The 23,906-nt window shown below is 38.3% G+C and overlaps 1 protein-coding gene across 2 annotated transcripts in view; it reads left to right on the top strand.

Annotated features, from left to right (window-relative positions):
- The window catches only part of mdga1 (MAM domain containing glycosylphosphatidylinositol anchor 1), a 204,209-nt gene that overhangs the window by 155,676 nt on the left and 24,627 nt on the right, over positions 1-23,906 (top strand). For both annotated transcript variants that reach the window (XM_085391380.1, XM_085391300.1), the window contains exons 14-16: positions 4,188-4,340; positions 6,551-6,706; positions 12,300-12,430. In XM_085391380.1, the coding sequence (XP_085247506.1) occupies positions 4,188-4,340; positions 6,551-6,706; positions 12,300-12,430 (440 nt within the window). The remainder of the gene's footprint in view (positions 1-4,187; positions 4,341-6,550; positions 6,707-12,299; positions 12,431-23,906) is intronic.

Below are 23,906 nucleotides of genomic sequence, written 5' to 3'. Positions count from 1 at the left end.
GATTAAATGTTCAGGGAAACTGCATCTCATTAAAGCTTTTACCTAATTGTGTTTATAGATTATATTCACAAGGTGTCAACAGCCAGTAGGAGCACTCAAAAACAAGAAAGGTAGACTCGTACTTCTACTGTCAGGTCCAAAATATGTCGAACAAAGAAATTGCAGTTTTGCCGTTACACACTTGCACAGTGGATTTTTAATCAAATAATCAATATTCGAATAAAGTGCAGACCAAGGTTGTTATAGTTAACTAAAACTAAACTAATAACTAAAACTAAATGTGCAAAAAACATTTTAGTTAAATAAAATAAAAACTTATTAAGAAAATTAAAGCTGGCGGAAATGATTTTGTGAAAAAACTACCAAAAATAAAATGAAAATACAGAGGAAATAGCCTCAGTTTTAGAATCTGCTAGTTTGGTAAAAATGATATTACAACTTACCACATGAGGCTGTGATGGGTGCGTTTACTGAGATTTTGGATGTCAAAAAGACTGCGAATCAACTGCTTTCAAAAAGTGCTGCTTTTTATTACAATAGCTGTGCTGATTTTTCAAAATCTTTGCCTCTGACATATGCAGGCTCCATTCAGTAATAATTAAAATGACTAAAACGAAATGAATCTACTGAATCAAAACTGAAATAAAAACAAAACAGTCAAAATGAAATTGCATAACTCTGTAGCAGCTTTAATTCAACAGTTGACTGACACGTAGTGTTATGGTCGTTTTTAATAAAGGACACATCATATTTGACTTTAATCAAATATTTAATTTGTATTTTAGAGCTTTTTACAGTCATTTTAATTATAAGACCCAAAGAGAGCACATGTGAGGGATGGAATCATTTGGCTAAAAAAACAAAACAAAACATAAAGCAAAATAAATCTATTAGAGGCATAGTAAAAATTAACTTTATTGGAGTAGCCAATATCACAATCTGGTACGTTCTTTTCAAGATTGTACCAGATTGTGGTACCAGCTCAGCAAAAGCAAAAAGCCTGAAAGACCACAGAAGACAGTTCCAAAGTGTGATGACAGAATTTTTTATGGTTAAAAAATAACTTAAAAAACATTCAACCAACTCAAGAACACTTTCAAGAGTTACACATATTATTGTCAAGGTTTATAAATCAGAGACATTTTCAGGAGTGGAAATAAGATGGTTTACAACAAGGAAAACACATAAAAGAGCCTGCCGGGGAAAAAAAATTCTTTGGACTAATTACAAATTTGTACCAGAAGGATGGTGAAGAGAAAAGTATGGAAAAGGAGAAAAACGACTCATGATCAGAAGCATACCACAGTATCCATCAAACATGTTGGAGGCAGCGGACATAGGTTAGGGCATGTATGGCTGCCAGTGGAACCAGGACACTAGTCTTTATTAGAGATGGCACGATACCACTTTTTTATGTCCGATACCGATATCATAAATTTGGTTATCTGCCGATACCGATATGAATCCGATATAGTGTTTTTTAATCAACAAAACTGTTTTTTAAATATCTTGCTGCATTTTGTATAAGTTCATACTCAAGTTTAAAACAACAACTACACTAAAGCTATTCTGTTATACCTGTATGCAAAAAAAATTATTTCATAGTTCAGCAATACTGATCAATCTAATAAACTTAAACCTACACCATCCTCCCTATTCTGGTATTTTAAAGAGTACTTAGCATATATATTAAGCAACCTAACTAATAGGGTTCCAACTCCCAGCAACAACAAAAAATAAATAAATAAAAAATAGGGAACCACCCCTCACGCTCCACCTCATGATGCTTAATCGACATAATCAACCTTAATTTGATGAAGTGTGAAAAAAAATGCACAGAAATCAATTATTTTTCAAGAAATATTAAATAGATTCAACATCTTTCTTCAACAAAATTGCAGACTGCACAGATGGTACCTTCCCAAAGGAAAAAGTACTATAGCTTACTAGGGTATATATATTAGACTTAATAGTCCTATATACAGTAATTGACTTCTATTCATTTTACATCAAATTAAAAATTTGGGTGTCAGATAATTATTTATTAAAAGCTAGACATTTTAAATGAGAATAAGAAAGAAAAGTATGTCTTTGTGCCCCCTTTTCCCTGTTAATGCCCTATCGGCCCCCCTGGCTAAACTTTGCTAGATCCGCCCCTGCACAGTTACCAGCTTCAGCTATGTAGAAAAAGATCCTCGAGTAGAAAGTAATATTAAATACATTCTAACAACAGCTGATCAAGCTTAAACGTGCTTCTGTTGTTCAGCCGCTGGTTTCCTCTTTCTGGTGCAAAGTGGGCCAAACCAGAGAGACGGACTCGCGACAGAAAAGCGTTAAGCAGTTTCATGATTGAAGTAGCAGCAAGAAGAGGCAGTCGCTTGTTAAGCTTAACGCAGGAATGCTTTACAAACATTCAGAGATGGACTTACACACTTGCTTTACTTCTCTCGGGATAACTTTGTCGGAGATGAAATGCCGGGTTGCTAGCAAAGCTCCAAATGCTATCCAGACCACCGACAGGTCCCGCATGCCACAGCCGCTCTATCACGTGATGCATACTGCTCCGACGTGCTAACGTTCTGAGGTGAGTTACGGCGTGTTGCAAGTTTTGTGAGCTGCTTTCGTGATATTTAATGGATCGGATTACATTTTTTATTTTTCTCCGATATCCGATCCAGTAATTTAGGTCAGTATCGGACCGATACCGATACGTAATATCGGATCGGTCCATCTCTAGTCTTTATTGATGATGTGACTGCTGACAAAAGGAGCAGAATGAATTCTTAAGTGTGCAGGGCTATATTCTCTGCTCAGATTCAGCGAAATGCTGCAGAACTGACCCGATAATGCTTCAGTGCAAATGGATAATGACCCAAAGCATAATGTGAAAACTACTTTCTCAAGGCAAAGAAATTGGGCAGTCACGTGATGGACCCAATAGAGCATACTTCTTCATTATTAAATACAAAATTGAATTCAGAATGACCGACAATCAAGAAGCAACTGAAGGTGGCTACAGTAAAGGCCTAGCAGAGCATCTTGTGGGAGAAAAGGAAAGGATTTTCGTCCAAGCATTAAAAACAATCCTGTTAGTTTTTTTTTTTTTTGTTTTTTTTTTTTGTAAAACCACTTGAATTAAAGCTGAATGTCTGCACTTCAATCACATATTGGTTGATTGATTTAACATTAACTGTGTAGGTGTGCTGAGGTGAAGCTCCAACAATGTGTTTTGGTCCAACAACATTTGTTTTTTTCATATCACACAATTCAAGATAGATTTAATGAAATCTTGGTCTCAATCTGTCTTGCACTTTACAAGGTCAGTTTGAGGCATGTCAAACTGTACCATGAATGTGTGGTGAACCATAGCACTCCCAACAGAGTGTATAAGAGCAGAGGCATATACACTTGTACCACCCGTCTGCAGTTTTATTTTGAAAATGAGTCAGTATTATGGTATATTCCCTACATGCCAGTGTTTTCTTGTTTTGTTGGTTTGATTTTAAACATAAATCAAAGCAGTCGTTAGTACACTAACAATATGAACTTTGCATATTCAACGAACTTTGCTAGAACCTGTCTTTAGCCTTTAAGTTTCCAAACTGGCACATTGTATTTGACTCTCACTGCTATTTAAAACTACAGAATTAGATGAACAGCCACAAATTTTACAACATTTGTAATTGCCATATGTCTGGATGACTAAATATTTAATACTGCTTTTATTTTCATGATGAGTAGTAGTGTTATACAATATCAGGTGAGCATTTTTTCACTGAATTGCACAGTCAATACAAAGGAGAAGACTTGAATCTAATGCCTACTTTAGTGCAATTCATTATTCCAGGTATTTTTAATTTCCTTTTTTTAATCGTTTTACACAGTTTTAGTCTGAGAATGTAAGAGTCATACTTTCAATTATACATAATATGTATACCAGTGCCTCCTACGTGGTGCCTATCACTTTGTCAGTAATTGCCTAGCTGTCTGGTTTGAAGTGCACATTGCAGAGGTCATTATAGACCTTTATAGATGTTGCCATTTGTTTCCTGGGGAAGGTGGGTGAAAAAAAAAAAAAGAAACAGCCTTGTATGTCATCTACAGTTTGTAATGTCACCCACTTGACATGTCAGTGATTTAATGTGTTTTTCTATCTTCTTTTTTTTGTAACAACACACACACCTCAGACCATGTGTGTGGCTTTGAAGATGAGCGCATATGTGGCTTCTCTCAAGACCGGAGTGATATCTTTGACTGGACGAGACAAAATCACCTGACGCAGAATCCCAAGCGGTCTGCGAACACTGGGCCAGACACTGACCGCAGTGGAACAAAGGAGGGTGAGAAAACTATGACTCATCTAAACTGAAATACAAATGTAATGTGGAAGTGTAAATTCAAAGGCACAGAAACAAAACAAATGTGTATGTACAGTCAAGATCATTCATCTTCAGACAATGTGCTTTTTTGCTGTTGTTGTTGTTGTACACGCACTGTTGTGTTTCACGGCAATTATAAATAAAATATGGGATAATACATTAGTGTCAGGTCTCAACTTTAGAGTGAGTAGTTCTACATTAACATACAGGGAGTGCAGAATTATTAGGCAAGTTGTATTTTTGAGGAATAATTTTATTATTGAACAACAACCATGTTCTCAATGAACCCAAAAAACTCATTAATATCAAAGCTGAATGTTTTTGGAAGTAGTTTGTAGTTTGTTTTTAGTTTTAGCTATTTTAGGGGGATATCTGTGTGTGCAGGTGACTATTACTGTGCATAATTATTAGGCAACTTAACAAAAAACAAATATATACCCATTTCAATTATTTATTTTTACCAGTGAAACCAATATAACATCTCCACATTCACAAATATACATTTCTGACATTCAAAAACAAAACAAAAACAAATCAGCGACCAATATAGCCACCTTTCTTTGCAAGGACACTCAAAAGCCTGCCATCCATGGATTCTGTCAGTGTTTTGATCTGTTCACCATCAACATTGCGTGCAGCAGCAACCACAGCCTCCCAGACACTGTTCAGAGAGGTGTACTGTTTTCCCTCCTTGTAAATCTCACATTTGATGATGGACCACAGGTTCTCAATGGGGTTCAGATCAGGTGAACAAGGAGGCCATGTCATTAGTTTTTCTTCTTTTATACCCTTTCTTGCCAGCCACGCTGTGGAGTACTTGGACGCGTGTGATGGAGCATTGTCCTGCATGAAAATCATGTTTTTCTTGAAGGATGCAGACTTCTTCCTGTACCACTGCTTGAAGAAGGTGTCTTCCAGAAACTGGCAGTAGGACTGGGAGTTGAGCTTGACTCCATCCTCAACCCGAAAAGGCCCCACAAGCTCATCTTTGATGATACCAGCCCAAACCAGTACTCCACCTCCACCTTGCTGGCGTCTGAGTCGGACTGGAGCTCTCTGCCCTTTACCAATCCAGCCACGGGCCCATCCATCTGGCCCATCAAGACTCACTCTCATTTCATCAGTCCATAAAACCTTAGAAAAACCAGTCTTGAGATATTTCTTGGCCCAGTCTTGACGTTTCAGCTTGTGTGTCTTGTTCAGTGGTGGTCGTCTTTCAGCCTTTCTTACCTTGGCCATGTCTCCGAGTATTGCACACCTTGTGCTTTTGGGCACTCCAGTGATGTTGCAGCTCTGAAATATGGCCAAACTGGTGGCAAGTGGCATCTTGGCAGCTGCACGCTTGACTTTTCTCAGTTCATGGGCAGTTATTTGGCGCCTTGGTTTTTCCACACGCTTCTTGCGACCCTGTTGACTAATTTGAATGAAACGCTTGATTGTTCAATGATCACGCTTCAGAAGCTTTGCAATTTTGAGACTGCTGCATCCCTCTGCAAGATATCTCACTATTTTTGACTTTTCTGAGCCTGTCAAGTCCTTCTTTTGACCCATTTTGCCAAAGGAAAGGACGTTGCCTAATAATTATGCACACCTGATATAGCGTGTTGATGTCATTAGACCACACCCCTTCTCATTACAGAGATGCACATCACCTAATATGCTTAATTGGTAGTAGGCTTTCAAGCCTATACAGCTTGGAGTAAGACAACATGCATGAAGAGGATGATGTGGACAAAATACTCATTTGCCTAATAATTCTGCACTCCCTGTATAAAGGACTGCTGTGGAAGATATTTTATTCTGACATCATTTCATGCATTAAAATGTTCAACTCTCAAAGCTGATTTAGAGTTTGAAGTTAACATTAGGACTTGAGGAGGTGTATGAAATGTCAAACAACTTGGAAGACCAAGAAAAAAATTAGATTGTTTTTCCTCAGTTTGTCTAATTTACTTGTGGAACATGTGATTAAATGTGTTAAGATATTTTTATCACATAGAAAATAAAGCAGAAACTTGGCAGTAGCTTATGACCCATTATGTTACCACAAACCTCCCAAAAATGTGTTGTTATCCCAATACCTACAGTCTATAATTTACATTAGAGGGTTTTATTAGCCTTTTATTATTATTATTAATATTTCTACTCTTTATCTTTTTTGTTGACTCTAGGCTACTACATGTATATTGAAGCATCACGCCCACGTACTCAGGGTGACAAGGCTCTTCTTCTATCGCCACTTTTTAATATTACCTCAAGCAAGGGCCCCAAAGGAAGAGTCCCATACTGCGTCTCCTTCTACTATCACATGAAGGGCAAACACATTGGTAAGTCGCAGAAAGAAGAATAATGCTCGCACAAACATATACACATACACAAACATTATTATCTCCTCTCATATGAGAGCACAATGGCGCACATGGGTATACAGGGAACAGTGTACTGGTGCTCTCTGCTATCGGGGTTCTCATATCGCTCTTGCCTCTGTCAAAAGCTGAACCCTATGCTTGAACCTTGCTTGCAGAGCGTGTCAGACAGAAAATTGTAGGTCTGTGTGAGAGAGTGTGTACGTGAGTGCGTGTGTATATGTGGGTGAGAGGTGGAATGGAAAGACCGGGACGAGGGTGGGATGTAGGATGCTACAAAAGTTCTGTTTGTATGTGGCTTCTTGGGTCTCAGTTTGTGTGTGTGTGTGTGTTTTGTGTGTTTAGAGGTGGTTGAAGGGGGCAGTGGGTGTGTGATTTATGGCAGTGGCGAGACACAATCAGTCACTTGGGCGAGTTGTTCATCATAATATGCTCTGTCACACAGCTAGAATGCATACATCTAGGAGCCCTACACACCTGCATGCACACTCTTACACTTTTGTGCACACACAAAGACACACACATGCACGCACGTGCGAATGTGTTCTTTTAAAAAAGGGGGAAAATGGCAAACCTAGCAAATACATAGAGGCACACCTACATTTATCCACAAACACACACACACAATATTGATTTATGTGTCCATAGCCCAAGCATACATGCTTTAATCTAGCATTTGTTACCTGCTGACCTCCCTGTCTCCTTAGGATGTGTTTGGTTTAAAAGGGCACAGTGTATTGTGTGTGTGTGTGTGTGTAACCAAGTGTGATAATGTAATAATTAAGCATATTCAAGTTCAGAAATGAGAGGCAGTTTATTAAGACAAAGATTTGGGCACATCTACCACAGAGAAATAGCTTTGCACGCACAAATATTTCAATGGCATGCTAACAATAGAGTAGAAATGTTTCCGTCAGGTTATTCAGGCTTTTGCAGTAAAGAGAGAAACCTTAATAGATCAGAAAGAATGAGCCAAAAAATGGCTACTACTCAAAATGTCTCTGCTTAAAATAGAGGTGGCCTGACTGTTACTATAATATGTAATGGCTGTTTATAGGTGGCAGATTTATAAGAGATACTGGAGCACTTCATTTCTTATTGGGTAGTTTGGTCAAAGGTATTTTCGATGTTTTGTAATGAGACAGTGAAACATCAGTTGCACTATGTTTGCATATGATTAGCACATTGTGTTACCACCGCTGCAAGCCCTCTCTCAATTTCCAGTGCTGTTCGTCCCAGTCTGTCCAATTTGTTGTTGCTTTAATTGCCTTACCTTGGCAGAGCTAACAGTTTTGCTAGGGAGACACAGTGTGCCTCTTAATGATGGAAAGAGACTAGATGAGGATAAGACAGGGGGTCAGTGAGAGATGAGACAAGACAAGTGAGGGGAGGATGAGGGCTGGCCAACCTTTTGAAAAAGGGAGATGGTTAATGATGAGACTGAGACCAAAGTGAATGGTAAGAAAAATACTGAGAAAAATTAAGCACAGAAAATAGAGAGCCTTAGAGAGCCTGTTGATGTCCAGAAATAGTGAGAGCATGCTGTAGTGCTAGCCAGTTTTAATGTACTTGATACATAGTGTGCTAAAAGTGTTAAAAGGTTGTATATATTGAAAGCATTTGGGCACTTTGACGCCACACAATTTTCAGACAAGATGTTGAAATGCTGCTCTTTTCTAGCCCACATATAGTTTGCTTGTTTGCAATCCTAAGAGTTTGAGAGTTTAAAAGAGGTAAAGGCACCTTTCAAAGATTTTGCAAAATAAAATGAGGGCAGAAAGAATAATGCCCTTTCCTCACTTTGGATTGCAGGTTTGCAATAGGGCAGCACAAATAAAGACCTCCCCAGGTGATGTGTTTTTCTTTTCACCTTAATATGTTTATCTGTGGGCTTGCTGGCAGCAACAATAAACAACATTTAATTAGTTCTGTTTGGCATTGGGTAGTATTTTTTATGGCTCAGGTTTGCAATGCCATTGGCAAGCTTACTTGGAATTACTGGATTATTTTCACTCCAGAGTGATTGAAGACAATTAGTTCCTGTATGCTGTTTGAAAAACAGTTTTATTACACTTTAAATCACTTTGGCGATATAAATGTTAGCATAGTATTTTGCACAAACAACTTTCTTTTTAATTATACACAGGTTTTCTAGATGCTTTTTATGTCTGTCTCTCACTTGATAGGTTTAGGTCCCTATCTTCAGGAAAGCATCAGAACCAGCCTCTGCATGGCAAAGATTTAAAAAAGGATTCAGGCATTTACTAAAAACACTGAATAGTATTGCCCTTTGGTGACAGAGGCTACAAGCTTCAGTTTACTCTGGACTCTTCAGCATTGCTTTCAAAGCAAACCAGCAGCAGAAGCATACCAGACAGGCCATGAGCCTTATTTAGGATGAGATGAGGGATGGGGGGAGATGAGAACCCAATGTAGGCCTTTCAGATATCAAAACAAAAACAACTCATTTGATTTCAAGTATCGCAGTGCATGCCCGTCTGTGTGTGGGTCTGTGTATCTCTGCTCTGTCTTCCCCAATCATGATTCCACAGACAAGTAGCCTTGATAGAGCTGTGCCTTCTCCTCTGCTTGCCTGACACTCTCACCAGCATATACTGTCTTACCTCAGTCCAATCAATAGACTGCTTATCAGAGTCCGCAAACACTCGTTTGGCTGTGTGTGTGTGTAGGTGGTGATGGTGGTAAGAGGAGAAAGAGAGAAGAAAGGAACTATGAGTAGTGTTAATGTAGTGTTACATTAAGAGATTGGGTTAAAAGGTAATACTATACATCAAGATTAGGTCTTGCTTGCAGAAATGCTGCTTTTTTGAACTTTGGGAGGTAAATATTTTCTAACATTTAATGTTTGTTCACTTCTTGAAAATGAAATTTAAGTTCCAGTTGGAAAACCTTGTAGAACACTGAAAAACCTATCTGTTAGATTTCACCTCATAGAAGAGCAAGTAACCTGTAATGTTTTTAATGTAGTAATATAGCTGTTCCAACGCTATCAGATCATTATTTTTACTGAGATCCAGACTTTACAAAACCATGCAAAATATACTCAGTGTTAAAAAAATGATTTTAGACATTTTGGTATATGTGATCTTATTCTTTTTCCCACAGTTACATAAAAAAGGTAAAATCTGTTTTACGTTTGCATTTTCACTGTGGAGAACTGTGTTGGTCAAGTTACTTGAAAATAGTATTTAGTTACTAATTACTGATTATTTCTCCAAGAAAGTAATGCCATTACTTTACTGATTGGTTATTTTTAAAAGTAATTACTTACTTATTACTGAGTCACTTTTTAAAAACATGATACACAACCTGAATATGTAATAAAGCAACAGACCTTTCAGCCTAATCCCATTTTTTTCTGCATAATCCATCATATACAATTGAATCAAATGAAAAAGTCTCTTTTTAAAAATTTTTTTATTGGTTTTAATCTTTTAACTTTATGCAAATTGCATCAAGCAAAAATTTAATTATGCAACAGTCTTTGACTTGAAGAAATTAGTTTAACATTTAAACCTTTTTTGTGCATATATCAGCATATAAAATAAAATACTTTTTTTGTGTTTACACTCACTCTTTCAAATAGATGCAAGTAAAACACATCAAAACATAAATAAAATCAAAGATTCAGCAGCACAAAGCCCTGTCACTCTTAAGTCTATTTTCACCTGTTTAGCAGGAGTGGGTGGAGATTTGCCCGGTGCTGCAGTGGTCATGTCAGTAGGGGGATCCAGGGGTTTCTCTGTGAATTTCACATTCCTGTGGCAGCTTGTTAGGTGCTTGCTCAGATTTTAATTTTAATTTTTCACTGTAGAACGAAGTTTCCTTCCCGTGCAGAGTGTACAGTGGGCGCTAATGTTTTTGCCACTTTTCACGGACTAAAGTAATGTCAGGACTTCCAAGCTTTAAATGCTGCATGGTCGTACTCTCTCTCACACTCTATATTATCCATTGTTGATCTACTACGCACGTCTGTTGCTGCCACAGACGTCGCACACTCGTACGTCATTGTCATGAGACACTCTCACAAACAAAATCACGGTTTAGTAATGCAGTAAGGCAAAGTATGGGGAAAGTAACAGTAATTTCATTACTTTTTTGCAATAGTAATCCCTTACTTTACTCGTTACTTGAAAATAGTAATTGGTAACGCGTTACTGCTCATCTCTAGCGGAGACTAGACTTTCCTTATAATGATCACAACCATGGGAAAACAGCTTTACTGATTCAAAGGCAGCAAAAGAATCATGGCTTTCAAAAGCAACTAAATATGGCATATTATTTTATGTAATTCACACAGAATCTAAAAACTCAATAAGAACAAGATGTTCTTTGATTGGAGTCATGTTTGGTTAGTGGTTTGCTGGAGGTATTGGTGGTTCTCAATATATATCGACTAGCTACTGGCTGTAGCTGTTATCAATTTGGCTTCCACTAAAGCTACTTTCCCCTCCTCCCTTGTCACAACGATCACTACAGCACCTCCACATGTCTGGATTTTTTTTTTAAATGAGATGCCCTTCCTGTTATCAACTGGAATCAAAACAGCCATCTGCCACTTGCCAAACAAATCTTTAAATCTGTGTAAATGTGCCAGAAATGTTTAATTAAACAGCGTCATTTGTTTTATTTGACATTTTCACAGTGCTAAAATATGTAGGGTTAAGGTGAAGACTGGATTGACAGTCCGATAACACTGCTTCCCTCGGTGCCCACAGACAGTTGAAACATGTTGCTTAACTGCTCAGTTGGATCCTTCCCCTAGTATCACAAATCTCCTGTGACAAAGTATGATGCTTAGTGCTGCCAGCCTGGTGATTTTTCCAGGATTTAAAGAATATAGGCTTATAGTTTCACAAAACAATGATTGATTCCATTGTGTAAGCATAAGTCTATAAGTACGTATACACACACACACACACAAATATAGTATAGCATAGCATGCCTCCTGCTTGCAAATTTGTTTAAGAGACTCGTGGTTGGTTAATGTTCCAATTAGGAGCTGGCTGGGGATCATTAAGAAGATGAATGATTCTCTCACACCTACTTTTAGAGACCCGAAAGAGACAGAGAGAGGGGAAAAAAGAGATGGACACTATTTGGATTATTTCTCCATGGCAAGTAAAACAAAAGGGTAGAGTTTTAGACTTGCTATATTAAATATACAGTCCTCACAATGGTAATAAAATGCAACAAAAGTCACGGCACCTTTAGCTATTGAAATCGGAATCTTGTTTAAATATTTATTATAGTCAGTTTTATTTTGGGGGACAGACTCAAATCTCAACAGGATGATAGTGTGTTTCACAAATTTCAGGAGTAATATTTGGCCATTCTTCCAAGACAAACTGATCTTTGCTCTAGTATTATTATTATTATAATTTTTTGCAGTGGAATATATCTGTGTTTGGTAATGACCATAACTATAAAACCAGCAAGAGTGACAATGACACTGAGTGTTTCTAAATTCCTGTACATGTTTGTGGCTGTGTTTGTCTGGATGTGTGGCTGCGCATGGGATTTTTTTTCACAGGTACTCTCAATGTTTATCTGCGAGTGAGAAGCATAGCCTCTGTGGACCGAGCAATGTGGACAAAATCTGGTCATCAAGGCCCAGACTGGAAGAAAGCATTCTTTGATGTTACCCCCAGTGGACCCTTTCAGGTAAGGCCTTTCTGATTTCTTTGCTTCGTAGGATTGGTGATTACAGAATCAGCAGTCACATCAATAATAAACACTAGTGACCTAGTGACCAGTAGGAGCCATACATGTCGATAATGTGGTATGCTTAATATCGTGAGTGGCTTTTCCAGTCTATATTTCTATTTGCAAAGATGTCTCTTGATTGTAGACCTTAGTATTTCGTTGTTTTTTAATAATATAGTGTACCAGATTTTTGATTTGGCCACTCCCAAAGTTATTTATTATCTCTCTGATTGGTTTTTTTTGTTGCTGTTTCGCTTTTTTGTTTGGTTTTTCAGACAAATGATGGCCTCTCTCACTTGCACAGACATCTCTCATACTTAAAATTCTGTCAAAAAGCTCCGACGTAGAAATTCAACTCTTTGAATCCAGTTCAGATATTATGTTTGCTTCATTTGCCATGAAATAACAAGAAAACAGGTCTCACCTAGTGCACAAAACTGTGTGTCAGTCAATTTTCCAATTAATTCTAACCCTTTGAACACGGGGCACTGTGTATAAAGATGGCTGTAATTCCTAAACAGTTAATGCGAAATCTTTTGAAAAACCCTTAAAACTAAAGTTGAAAGTCTGCACTTCAATCACATATTGATTGGCTAGTTTAAAATCCACTGTGGTGGCGTACTAAGGCAAAACTACAGAAGATGTGTCTTTGTCCAACAAATCATAGACCTAACTGTATTTTGACAAAACACACAAAAAAATCTATTTTTTGTCATCTCTTTCATCTGTGGGATGTCCCTCTGCCTCAGCCATTTTCTCTCTACTGTGTCTTTCCCAAGAGAAAAGTTCTCCACTGCGCAAAGCCAGCACTGGGATTGTATACCATGAATTAATGGAAATGAGGAAATTCCCAAAAAGGGTTGGTCTTGAAACACTGCTTGAATTTTTCACAACATATTTTAAAGACTGACATTTAAACCGCCCAGAGATCTACTTCCCAAAATCACTATCGCTTTATATTTATTGATGTTTGAGTTAACTAATATCCAATAATCTCATTTCTCTTCTGTTTTGGAAGAGACTTTCAGCTAGCATAAAAACAAATACAGTATTTAAGCTTTTAGGAGTGGGTTGGTGCAGTGTGTTGGGAAAGAATTCATACCCCTTTTAGCGGTCATATATCCAGTCAGTCCTCCCCTCAGTGGCTTCGACACTGCAGGTGGACATGCTCTGCAATGTGAGAGTACACCCAATGGAATCAATATAATGTGACATTATTATATATCAAGTTATACAAAGTTGTGCCAAAAGTAGTACTAATGAAGGCAATGAAAAATATGATACATATAAATTAACCCCAAGCTTTTTGTATGACTTGTGTGCATTTTTCATTTCTTAAATAAATGTGGATACAGGATTTTGACATTTTAGCACTGAGGGCATTATTGATAAATGGGGACCTTTGATTACACATCGGCCTCATTTTCTGCTGAATGTCAGCAGCAAGCCTATTCACGTAGTAACCAGAAAATCATTCACTTCATCAAGAATGTGCTAATCTCACGGCTGGCAGCAAGATTTCACACAGATTTGAAAGGTCCAAATGACATAAATGTGCAGCTATGCATACAGCTTTGACCTCTAAATGAAAGTAAACAGACATAAACATCTGTAGCTAGTGGTGATCAAATACAATAAATTTCTATAAATACTGACGCTTAATTTATTTGTTTCCAGAAACAAAACAAAAGAAAAACATCCTGGCATTTCAAACAGGTCTTTAGTATAGACTGGACTGGCTCTGTTTTGGTGCTAGCAAATGTGTTGGTCCCAAATATACAAGCCAGTAAATGAACCAGAACCAAAAATGTGATTGTTTCTTTTGTAGTTAACTCTGTTGTGCTTTTTATACAATGAGCATTCAACCTAATATAGTACCTTCTGCATGGATGGCATATTTATGTTGAGGACTGCTTGCAAGCGTATTTCTTTAGCCTCTGGGTTGGTTTAATTCCTATATTGCTTCCTTAGTTTTAGAGGTACACAAATGGACAGAAATACAAGACCAAATCTGTTGGGTTTTTTTTTTTTTTTTTTTTTTAAGGATAACAGCTTCAGTATAACTTGGAATTAATCCAACAATGAGGTCCACATGAGGAATAAAATGTCATTTTTCAAAAAGATATTCATTACTTTTTCATTGCTATTTTCGTTTGTACAAAACCTCCCATACTGTAGTTCAGATCTGACTGCGAAGGCCCCGGCATGTGATTCACACAATTTTTGCACTATGAATACGACAATTGTCTGCCTGGAAGAGACCAGTCTGATCACATGATAAAAGTGATGACTCGAAATAACTTTGGATTGATTAACAGTGGCTTCTACCTCTAAAGGTACGAGTGAATCCAAAGGGCATAACTAAGACACCAGATTTTGTACCTGTGGGGGTCAAGGGCACTTTTTATTCCTTTTCATTAGTCACACATCTGGACTTGCACTTGCACTTGATTAAAGTTGCAAGATCCTCCTGTTAAAAGCCTGGTGGATTGTGAATTGTGTGTCACAGACAAAACAGTGCTTCTTAGTTACAGTGTAGGTAGTTTATTTTCAACTTCTCCCATGAAGAGAAAGTAATGCAGCTGATACAAAGAGAGAGCACCAACTCAATGTTCTTGCATTTGCAAAAAACTCTTCATGAAAACACTAGTTTGACAAGAACTGGCATACTAACTTGTGATTGTACAGTAGGAAACCTAGTACTTCAGTAAAGGAACACGCACTTGATTGGACGGTGACAATTCAATTTACTGTACAAAGACAATTGCAAGAGAACTACCTCAGGCCTTCTACACTAGCTGGTGATTTCCGATCTCTGATTGTTGCTTATACAAGAACTGTTACCCTCAAATGAAACTCCATTTAAAAGTCTGTTCGACTGGATTAGAAAATTATCCGAACTATTTCTCAGTTCAGTTCAAGGGGTGCAATTTTTCATGCTTTCAGCTGTACAGTCATCTTTTCTTGTTTAAGTTCACCGGAAGTTTAAAGTTTGGGTTACAGTAACTGTGCACATTCAGTCAATAGTGGAAGAAAATAGCCTGGAAGACATAACAGAAGAAGCGCCCGTGTTTGAGCACTGTCTGTTGACACATCCTTGAAGTCCCTTCGGCTCTTTGGCAGCTGCGCTTGCAGTTAGTTCTTCCCTGTTGGCATGTGGCAGAACAAACTAGATGACTCAGTCCTTCTTTCTAACTGGACATGATGTTTCCTTTCTCACTCATTTTTCCAGTTTTTCTTACTCCATGGGTTTGTTTGTGAGTTTGTGTATATGTGTCTATTTTAGAATGTTTAAAATCCAGCGGAGGGTGAGAAAAAGGGAGGGCAAAAATGATGACAATTAAGTTTTGCTATGTGTGTTTTGCTGTCTCTGTCTGTTTAGTCCCCATTCTCTCCACTTGTCTTTCTCTCTCGTGGAGTGTTGGGGCAAGTGGAGTAACTGGCTTGATTCTTGTCCTGGTCTGTTTTTAAGATATCTTCACTCAGGGCTGATGACTAATGGCTTTAAATTTAAAAAGGACAGTCTTCAGCTATCAGGCTGCCAATACCCCATCACACATTCTTTTTCCATATATCTGTCTACATTCTACATACCTCAACTTCTACAAGTTGAGGTATGCCATATTACTCAAGAACTGGACAGAAGATCAGTGGCAGCAGGTCTTGTGGAATCATGAATTCAAATTTGAAATTGTTGTTTCAAATCATCACTAAATATATGTGAAGAGGTCAAGAGGGGTACAGCATATATGTAGCATATTTCCTTACACATAAACTCAATGTGCTTGACACAGAAGATAAAAGCTTTAAAAAGCTTTGTAAAGAAGTAAAATATAAGTTAAAACACACACACATAATCACATACACACAGTTAAATGCAAGTCTGTGAGAATAAAACTGTTTTGAGTCTGTTTTTTAAAGTGATAATTAACCTCAGGCCAGCAGATAACCTTTTCCAAACAACAGGATCACATGATCACGTAAAGTGAAAGTATTCTCGTTAGCCCGTTACAGTAGATCTAATTATGGGAACAGTTAAAAGATCTGCACTCAATTACTTGACAGGTATCACTTGATTATATACACAAAACAAGTCAGTGAGTGTCTGCAGCCAATGTAAAACATGGTGGAGGTTCAGTCATGGTTTGGGCTGTGTTTAAGCCAGTGGTTTTGTTAAAAATGATTTAATTATGAACACAGAAAAATTACCATTAGATTTTGATTCAGTGTAGAAAGCACCTGACTTGAAAAGGCTTTGCTTCTCTGTATAGCAATGGTCCCAAATACAGTAAAAGCAAACCTGGATTAAAAGAAAAGCACAACACGAATGAACAATATGGATTTGCCTCCTCCATCTCACCATTAAAGAATCAAGGTAGTCATACCAAATACTGACTTTCAGCCTCATTAGGATTGTTTTTGCCTTGCATACTGCATCTACATGTATGTTTTTACTAGAGATGGCACGATACCACTTTTTTATGTCCGATACCGATACCGATATCATAAATTTGGATATCTGCCGATACCGATATGAATCCGATATAGTGATTTTTAATCAACAAAGCTGTTTTTTAAATATCTTGCTGCATTTTGTATAAGTTCATACTCAAGTTTAAAACAACAACTACACTAAAGCTATTCTGTTATACCTGTATGCAAAAAAAAATATTTCATAGTTCAGCAATACTGATCAATCTAATAAACTTAAACCTACACCATCCTCCCTATTCTGGTATTTTAAAGAGTACTTAGCATAAATATTAAGCAACCTAACTAATAGGGTTCCAACTCCCAACAACAACAAAAATAAATAAATAAAAAATAGGGAACCACCCCTCACGCTCCACCTCATGATGCTTAATCGACGTAATCAACCTTAATTTGATGCAGTGTGAAAAAAAATGCACAGAAATCAATTATTTTTCAAGAAATATTAAATAGATTCAACATCTTTCTTCAACAAAATTGCAGACTGCACAGATGGTACCTTCCCAAAGGAAAAAGTACTATAGCTTACTAGGGTATATATATTAGACTTAATAGTCACTATATACAGTAATTGACTTCTATTCATTTTGCATCAAATTAAAACTTTGGGTGTCAGATAATTATTTATTAAAAGCTCGACATTTTAAATGAGAATAAGAAAGAAAAGTATGTCTTTGTGCCCCCTTTTCCCTGTTAATGCCCTATCGGCCCCCCTGGCTAAACTTTGCTAGATCCGCCCCTGCACAGTTACCAGCGTCAGCTACTTAGAAAAAGATCCTGGAGTAGAAAGTTATATTAAATAAATTCTAACAACAGCTTATCAAGCTTAAACGTGCTGCTGTTGTTTATCCGCTGGTTTCCTCTTTCTGGTGCAAAGTGGGCCAAAAGCAAACTAGAGACACGGACTGCGACAGAAAAGCCGATCAGCTGATCGTTAAGCAGTTTCATGATTGAAGTAGCAGCAAGAAGAGGCAGTCGTTTGTTAAGCTTAACGCAGGAATGCTTTACAAACATTCAGAGATGGACTTACACACTTGCTTTACTTCTCTCGGGATAACTTTGTCAGAGATGAAATGCCGGGTTGCTAGCGAAGCTCCAAATGCTATCCAGACCACCGACCGGTCCGGCATGCCACAGCCGCTCTATCACGTGATGCATACTGCTCCAACGTGCTAACGTTCTGAGGTGAGTTACGGCGTGTCGCAAGTTTTGTGAGCTGCTTTCGTGATATTTAATGGATCGGATTACATTTTTTATTTTTCTCCGATATCCGATCCAGTAATTTAGGTCAGTATCGGACCGATACCGATACGTAATATCGGATCGGTCCATCTCTAGTTTTTACATGTCAATAAATCACCTTATCGAGTTCCCCTTTGCCTAGGAAAATACAAAGGGTGGTTGTTGCACAGTACAGTATGCAGACGTACAGATAAACTCTTTTTCTTAAACACACACTCACCAGTCTCATATCCCCTGCAGCAATTAGCTATGACAGGTCAATTAACAGGCTTATTTATGAGCAGGGGATGCCTGCTAGTTGTGTTGTAATGATTCCAGATACTCTTTGTACGTGCATTGGGGAAATTGAATTCATGATGAATGTGGGCTGAAGGTCTTAGCTAGGGGCTGCATTTGCTCATCATTAACCATGCCTTTGCTACCCAATGTTTCTTTAACTATTAAAGGGGAAGCGAACACTAAACCCATGGGCAAAGTGTATGTTTTAAGGTTCTTCTGTAATACTGTATTGGCATGGTAGTTGACGTCAATGTTTTGAAGTGCAACACAGTTGTTAAATTGCAGTAAGGTAATCTCTTTACCCATGAAAACAAGCATCCACTCTTAGCACATAATGCACATACAACAGAACAAATCATACTTTTTTCAGAAGTAATATAAACGGTCACGTATTAAAACAATATGAAAGCTCTACCATTGAAACTGCGCAGCTCACTGAGGTTCATTTAAGTTGAGATCTCACTCTGAAGGCAATAGTATATGTTTCATACCATGGATGGGACATTTTGCAAACACTTGCAACTAGTCAGGGAATACACCTTTTTCCTTGTGACCAGTGGTTCCCAGGGGATCACTGACAGGTCCTTGGGTCTGTGTGACTTAGGCATAAGGTACTAACATCTGCTGGTTATCAACAGCAATTATACAGCCAAGAAAAAGACAAAAAGGAAACTGTGTGTAAGTGTTTGCAAACCAAGTAAAAGGTACTTTACAAAAAGGGTATGACAAGATGGAGTGAGTCAGGTGGGGATGTCTTTATTTCATCAATAAAGCCCCTAATGCAGCTTAATTATTCATCCACCCCATTTATACGTGACTTTGCAAAGGTAGATGAGGCAGGATGGATGAATAAGGAAGGATGCATGAACGATAGGGGTCGTCTCCTTGGCAACTGAGGGTTGCCTTGTACATGGCTGGTGTCTCTCTCTTTAAGGTGTACACTTTTTGTTCATATGCATGTACTGCTTGTCTGGTTCAGCACATGTCTTAGAGACTTTGTGCATTATGCCATTACTGTCTTTCAGATTTGTTGTTGCATATATATTTTTTCATATTATATTTGTATTTGTGTCCTTTTTTATGTATGACCCTAAAATATTTCAACTTTATTAAGAAATGGAAGGGTTCCCAATTACTCCTCACTGAGCTGTATTTTAGGATGATTGCACTAATTCTAATTTTTAATTCTTAACACTCAGCAAGAATATTTAAGAGTGCTCGGCAGCACAATCCTGACAAAAATACAAAGTACACGACATCAGTCAGTCTGTAATTCTGAAATTTTTCAGAACATTTTCTTTTTTCTGACTTATACAGTTTAATGCCTTTGCTGCCACAGTCTAATATCAGAAAACTCACTTGTACAAAACTTTTCGGGTATGATAAATATTGAGAAAATCCTATGGGCTATTTTAGCTTCGCTCCTTTAGCTAAAAACATATTTTTCTTTACCTTTACAACAACAGATATTCCAGTATTTCGGTGTGATCTATCTGTTCAGCTCATACATGCACACATACACACAAACCACTGCTGTGTAACAAATGGAGTTGTTTAATAATGTACAAAGCAAGCAGCCTTGATCCTACGAGCCAGCCAGAGGAGGTGAGCTGATAAACATACTCTTTCTCTCCGTCTCTCACTTTGCCTCATTTCTTACGACATTCTGTTATGTTCCAAGCTCCCCAAGGGCCTGATGAAATGAAATAAGAAGGGTGAACCCCATTTCTCCCTCTGCTCTATACCTGTCTGTCTTCCTTGAGTTACTCTTTTGAGCAGCCCATCCTCCTCCTCCTCCTCCATTCAGCTCCTATTACTGCTCTATCATTAACTGAGAATTACCAGCAGGCCAGTGTAAGGCCACAGGATCACTCTGAATTATTTGTTTCCTACATGGTTTAATTAATACATTATTTAATTAATATGTTTGGAGCATCTAAGAAGGACAACTTTTTAGATAATTTTGATAGATTAAAGTTGTGTTTGATCAAACTTTATTTCTTTCCCTGCCTTTCTTTCTTTCTTTTTATGTATATAAGTAATTAACACACAAGAAATGTCATCATTCAATTGCAAAATAATTGTAAATCTACAAACAATGGTGATCATCAAATGAAAATCCCCATTATTAGCCAGTTATCACATTAAACCCCCGAATCTGGCATTAAAACCCCTCAAAATGTTGAGATTACTATAGAAAAGCTATAAAAAAAATGGTTGATCAATAACTTTTGCTGTTGTCTTTGAAAAGACTTTTATACATATCATAAAGGTTTTAAATGCATGGCCCATCTCAGTGGTTAGTCCTGCCTGCCACTACTCTCTGTTGCTGTGGGTTTTCAAGCTATCCTGTTTTCCACCCATCCTCTGTATGTGTCTTCTTCTTCCTCTTTGTATGTCTTTGGGGAGTGCTGGTATCCTCATAATCAATAGTAATGACTTGAGCTGTCTGCTCACGGTGGGAATTATGACACAATTGGTGTTGTTGTGTTGTACTGCATAGCTTCTTTTTTATACACTCAGTGGGTCTATTAAGCCCATTTTGCCTTTTGCTTTCAGTTCACCGCTTCAAAAACTCTTGATAGGAGGAGATGAGTGTTAAAGGGGGATGGTGTTTTCGCTACAAGGATGTAGCTAGATATTGCTGTGTCTTCACAAGGATATGATGCAAGGACCAGCAGCCTTTAGCAACTAAATAATATCTAGAAAGGATGGATTTTTAACGCTTATTTGCGGTTGAAAACAAATATGCTTTCTGGTACTGTCTAGGTGTGTTATAAGCTCCACGCCTAAATGACTTAAGGCTAAGCAAATGTAGAAAAGATAGTAAATTTCCAGTTGATTTCTGTGTGATATTCAATACATTTTTATTTATTTATTAATAAAACCTTCCCACAGTTTTTAATGGGTATAAGACTGTCTGCAGTGCAAATGTTGGGGATTTAAAGATTAAAAATTACAGTTGGAGAATTTTCAGGCATCTTCTGCTGCACAGATTTTGGTGGTGCATGATAAAATGAATCCCCATTTTATGGGCCATTTTGTTAAAATGAAAAGAAAAACTTTATCTATTTATTTATTTAAAAATTTTGGACTCCTCCACCCCAAAAAAGGAAGAGAGAAAAAACAAGTATATAAATCATAGAAATGTTACGTAATTAGGGATTCATTGCACAAAGCTCAGAGAGAACTATAAGACTGTAAAATGTAAAGATGCGTACCACTGTGGTCATAAAGGTATATACACTGAACAAAAATATAAACGCAACACTTTTGTTTTTGCTCCCATTCCCCATGGGATGGACGTAGAGACCTAAAATTCATTCCAGATACACAATATAACCATCCCTCCCAAACAGTGGTCACAAATCAGTCCAGATGTGTGGTAGTGGGCACATCTGCTATATTGAGATAATCCATCCCACCTCACAGGTGTGCCACATCAGGATGCTGATCTGACATCATGAGTAGTGCACAGGTGTACCTCAGACTGCCCACAACAAAAGGCCACCCTGGAATGTGCAGTTTTGTCTCACAGCAAAATGCCACGGATGCCACAAGCAATGAGGGAGGGAGCGTGCAATTGGCATGCTGACAGCAGGAATGTCAACCAGATCTGTCGCCCATGCATTGAATGTTCATTTCTCAACCATAAGCCGTCTCCACAGGCGTTTCAGAGAATATGGCAGCACATCCAACCGGCCTCACAACCGCAGACCTCGTGTAACCACACCAGCCCAGGACCTCCACATCCAGCAGGTTCACCTCCAAGATCGTCTGAGACCAGCCACCCAGACAGCTGCTGGAACAATTGGTTTGCACAACCAAACAATTTCTGCACAAACTGTCAGAAACCGTCTCAGGGACGCTCAACTGCATGCCCGTCGTCCTCATCGGGGTCTTGACCTGACTCCAGCTCTTCGCCGTAACAGACTTGTGTGGGAAAATGCTCACATTTGATGGCGTCTGGCACGTTGGAGAGGTGTGCGCTTCACGGATGAATCATGGTTCACATTGTTCAGGGCAGATGGCAGCTGAGAATGTCCCAGTTCTTGCATGGCCAGCATACTCACCGGACATGTCACCCATTGAGCATGTTCGGGATGTGCTTGACCGGCGTATACGACAGCGTGTACCAGTTCCCACGAATATCCAACAACCTCGCACAGCCATTGAAGTGGAATGGACCAACATTCCACAGGCCACAATTGACAATCTGATAGACTCCATGCGACGATGTGTTGCACTGCATGAGGCAAATGGTGGTCACACCAGATACTGACCGGTTCTGGGTCCCCAGACCCCCAATAGCGCAAAAAACTGCACATTCCAGGGTGGCCTTTTGTTGTGGGCAGTCTGAGGTACACCTGTGCACTACTCATGATGTCAGATCAGCATCCTGATGTGGCACACCTGTGAGGTGGGATGGATTATCTCAATATAGCAGATGTGCCCACTACCACACATTTGGACTGATTTGTGACCACTGTTTGGGAGGGATGGTTATATTGTGTATCTGGAATGAATTTTAGGTCTCTACGTCCATCCCATGGGGAATGGGAGCAAAAACAAAAGTGTTGCGTTTATATTTTTGTTCAGTGTAGGTTATCTGTGGTATTTAAATTATGCTTAATTAGTGGTAAGAGTATCAAAATGTGCCAAGAAGATATCTAAACACCATGACACCACTACCACTATCCTGAACCATTGATACCAGGCATGATAGAGCCATGCCCATTGTTTATGCTAAATTCTGATCCCAACCAAATGTTGCAGCAGAAGTCGAAACTCATCATACCAGACAGATTTTTTCCCAATTTCTGTTGTCCAATTTTAGTGAATGCAAATTGTAGTCTCAGTTTCCTATTCTTAGATGACAGGAGTGTGGTCTTCTGCTGCTCTAAACCCATCTGTTTAAAGGTTTGATATGTTGTGTGCTCAAAGATGTACTTCTCCATGGTGGCAACAAGTAGTTATTTGAGTTACTGTTGACTTCTTATCAGTGTGAAACAGTCTGGCCATTCTCCTCTGCTATCCACCTCTATCCAAGACAGTATTTTCACTCAGAACATTGCTGTTGACTGGATATTTTCTCTTTTTTCTCTATAAACCCTAGAGATATCTGCGCTGAAAATCCCAGCAGATCAGCACTTTCTAAAATACTCAGACCAGCCTGTCAGGCACCAGCAATCATGCCACTTTTAAAGTCACTTAAGTCACCTTTCTTCCCTATTGTGGTGCTTGGCTTAAACTTAAACATGCTGTGACCATACTTGCACACCTAAATGCATTGCCCCATGTTTATATATTTGCATTAATTAAGTCATATTAAGTCTAATATGAACTAACATGCAAGAATCTCAAGAATTTCTCTTCCAGCTTATATCAACATGAATGAAATGTAATACGGCCTCTATGTGCT

Source organism: Rhamphochromis longiceps, linkage group LG1 (assembly GCF_057381845.1).
Source record: "Rhamphochromis longiceps isolate RC_006_pf linkage group LG1, R_longiceps_female_GT1.1, whole genome shotgun sequence".
NCBI classification, from domain to species: Eukaryota; Metazoa; Chordata; class Actinopteri; order Cichliformes; family Cichlidae; genus Rhamphochromis; species Rhamphochromis longiceps.
This window is presented reverse-complemented; position numbering and strand designations above follow the sequence as displayed.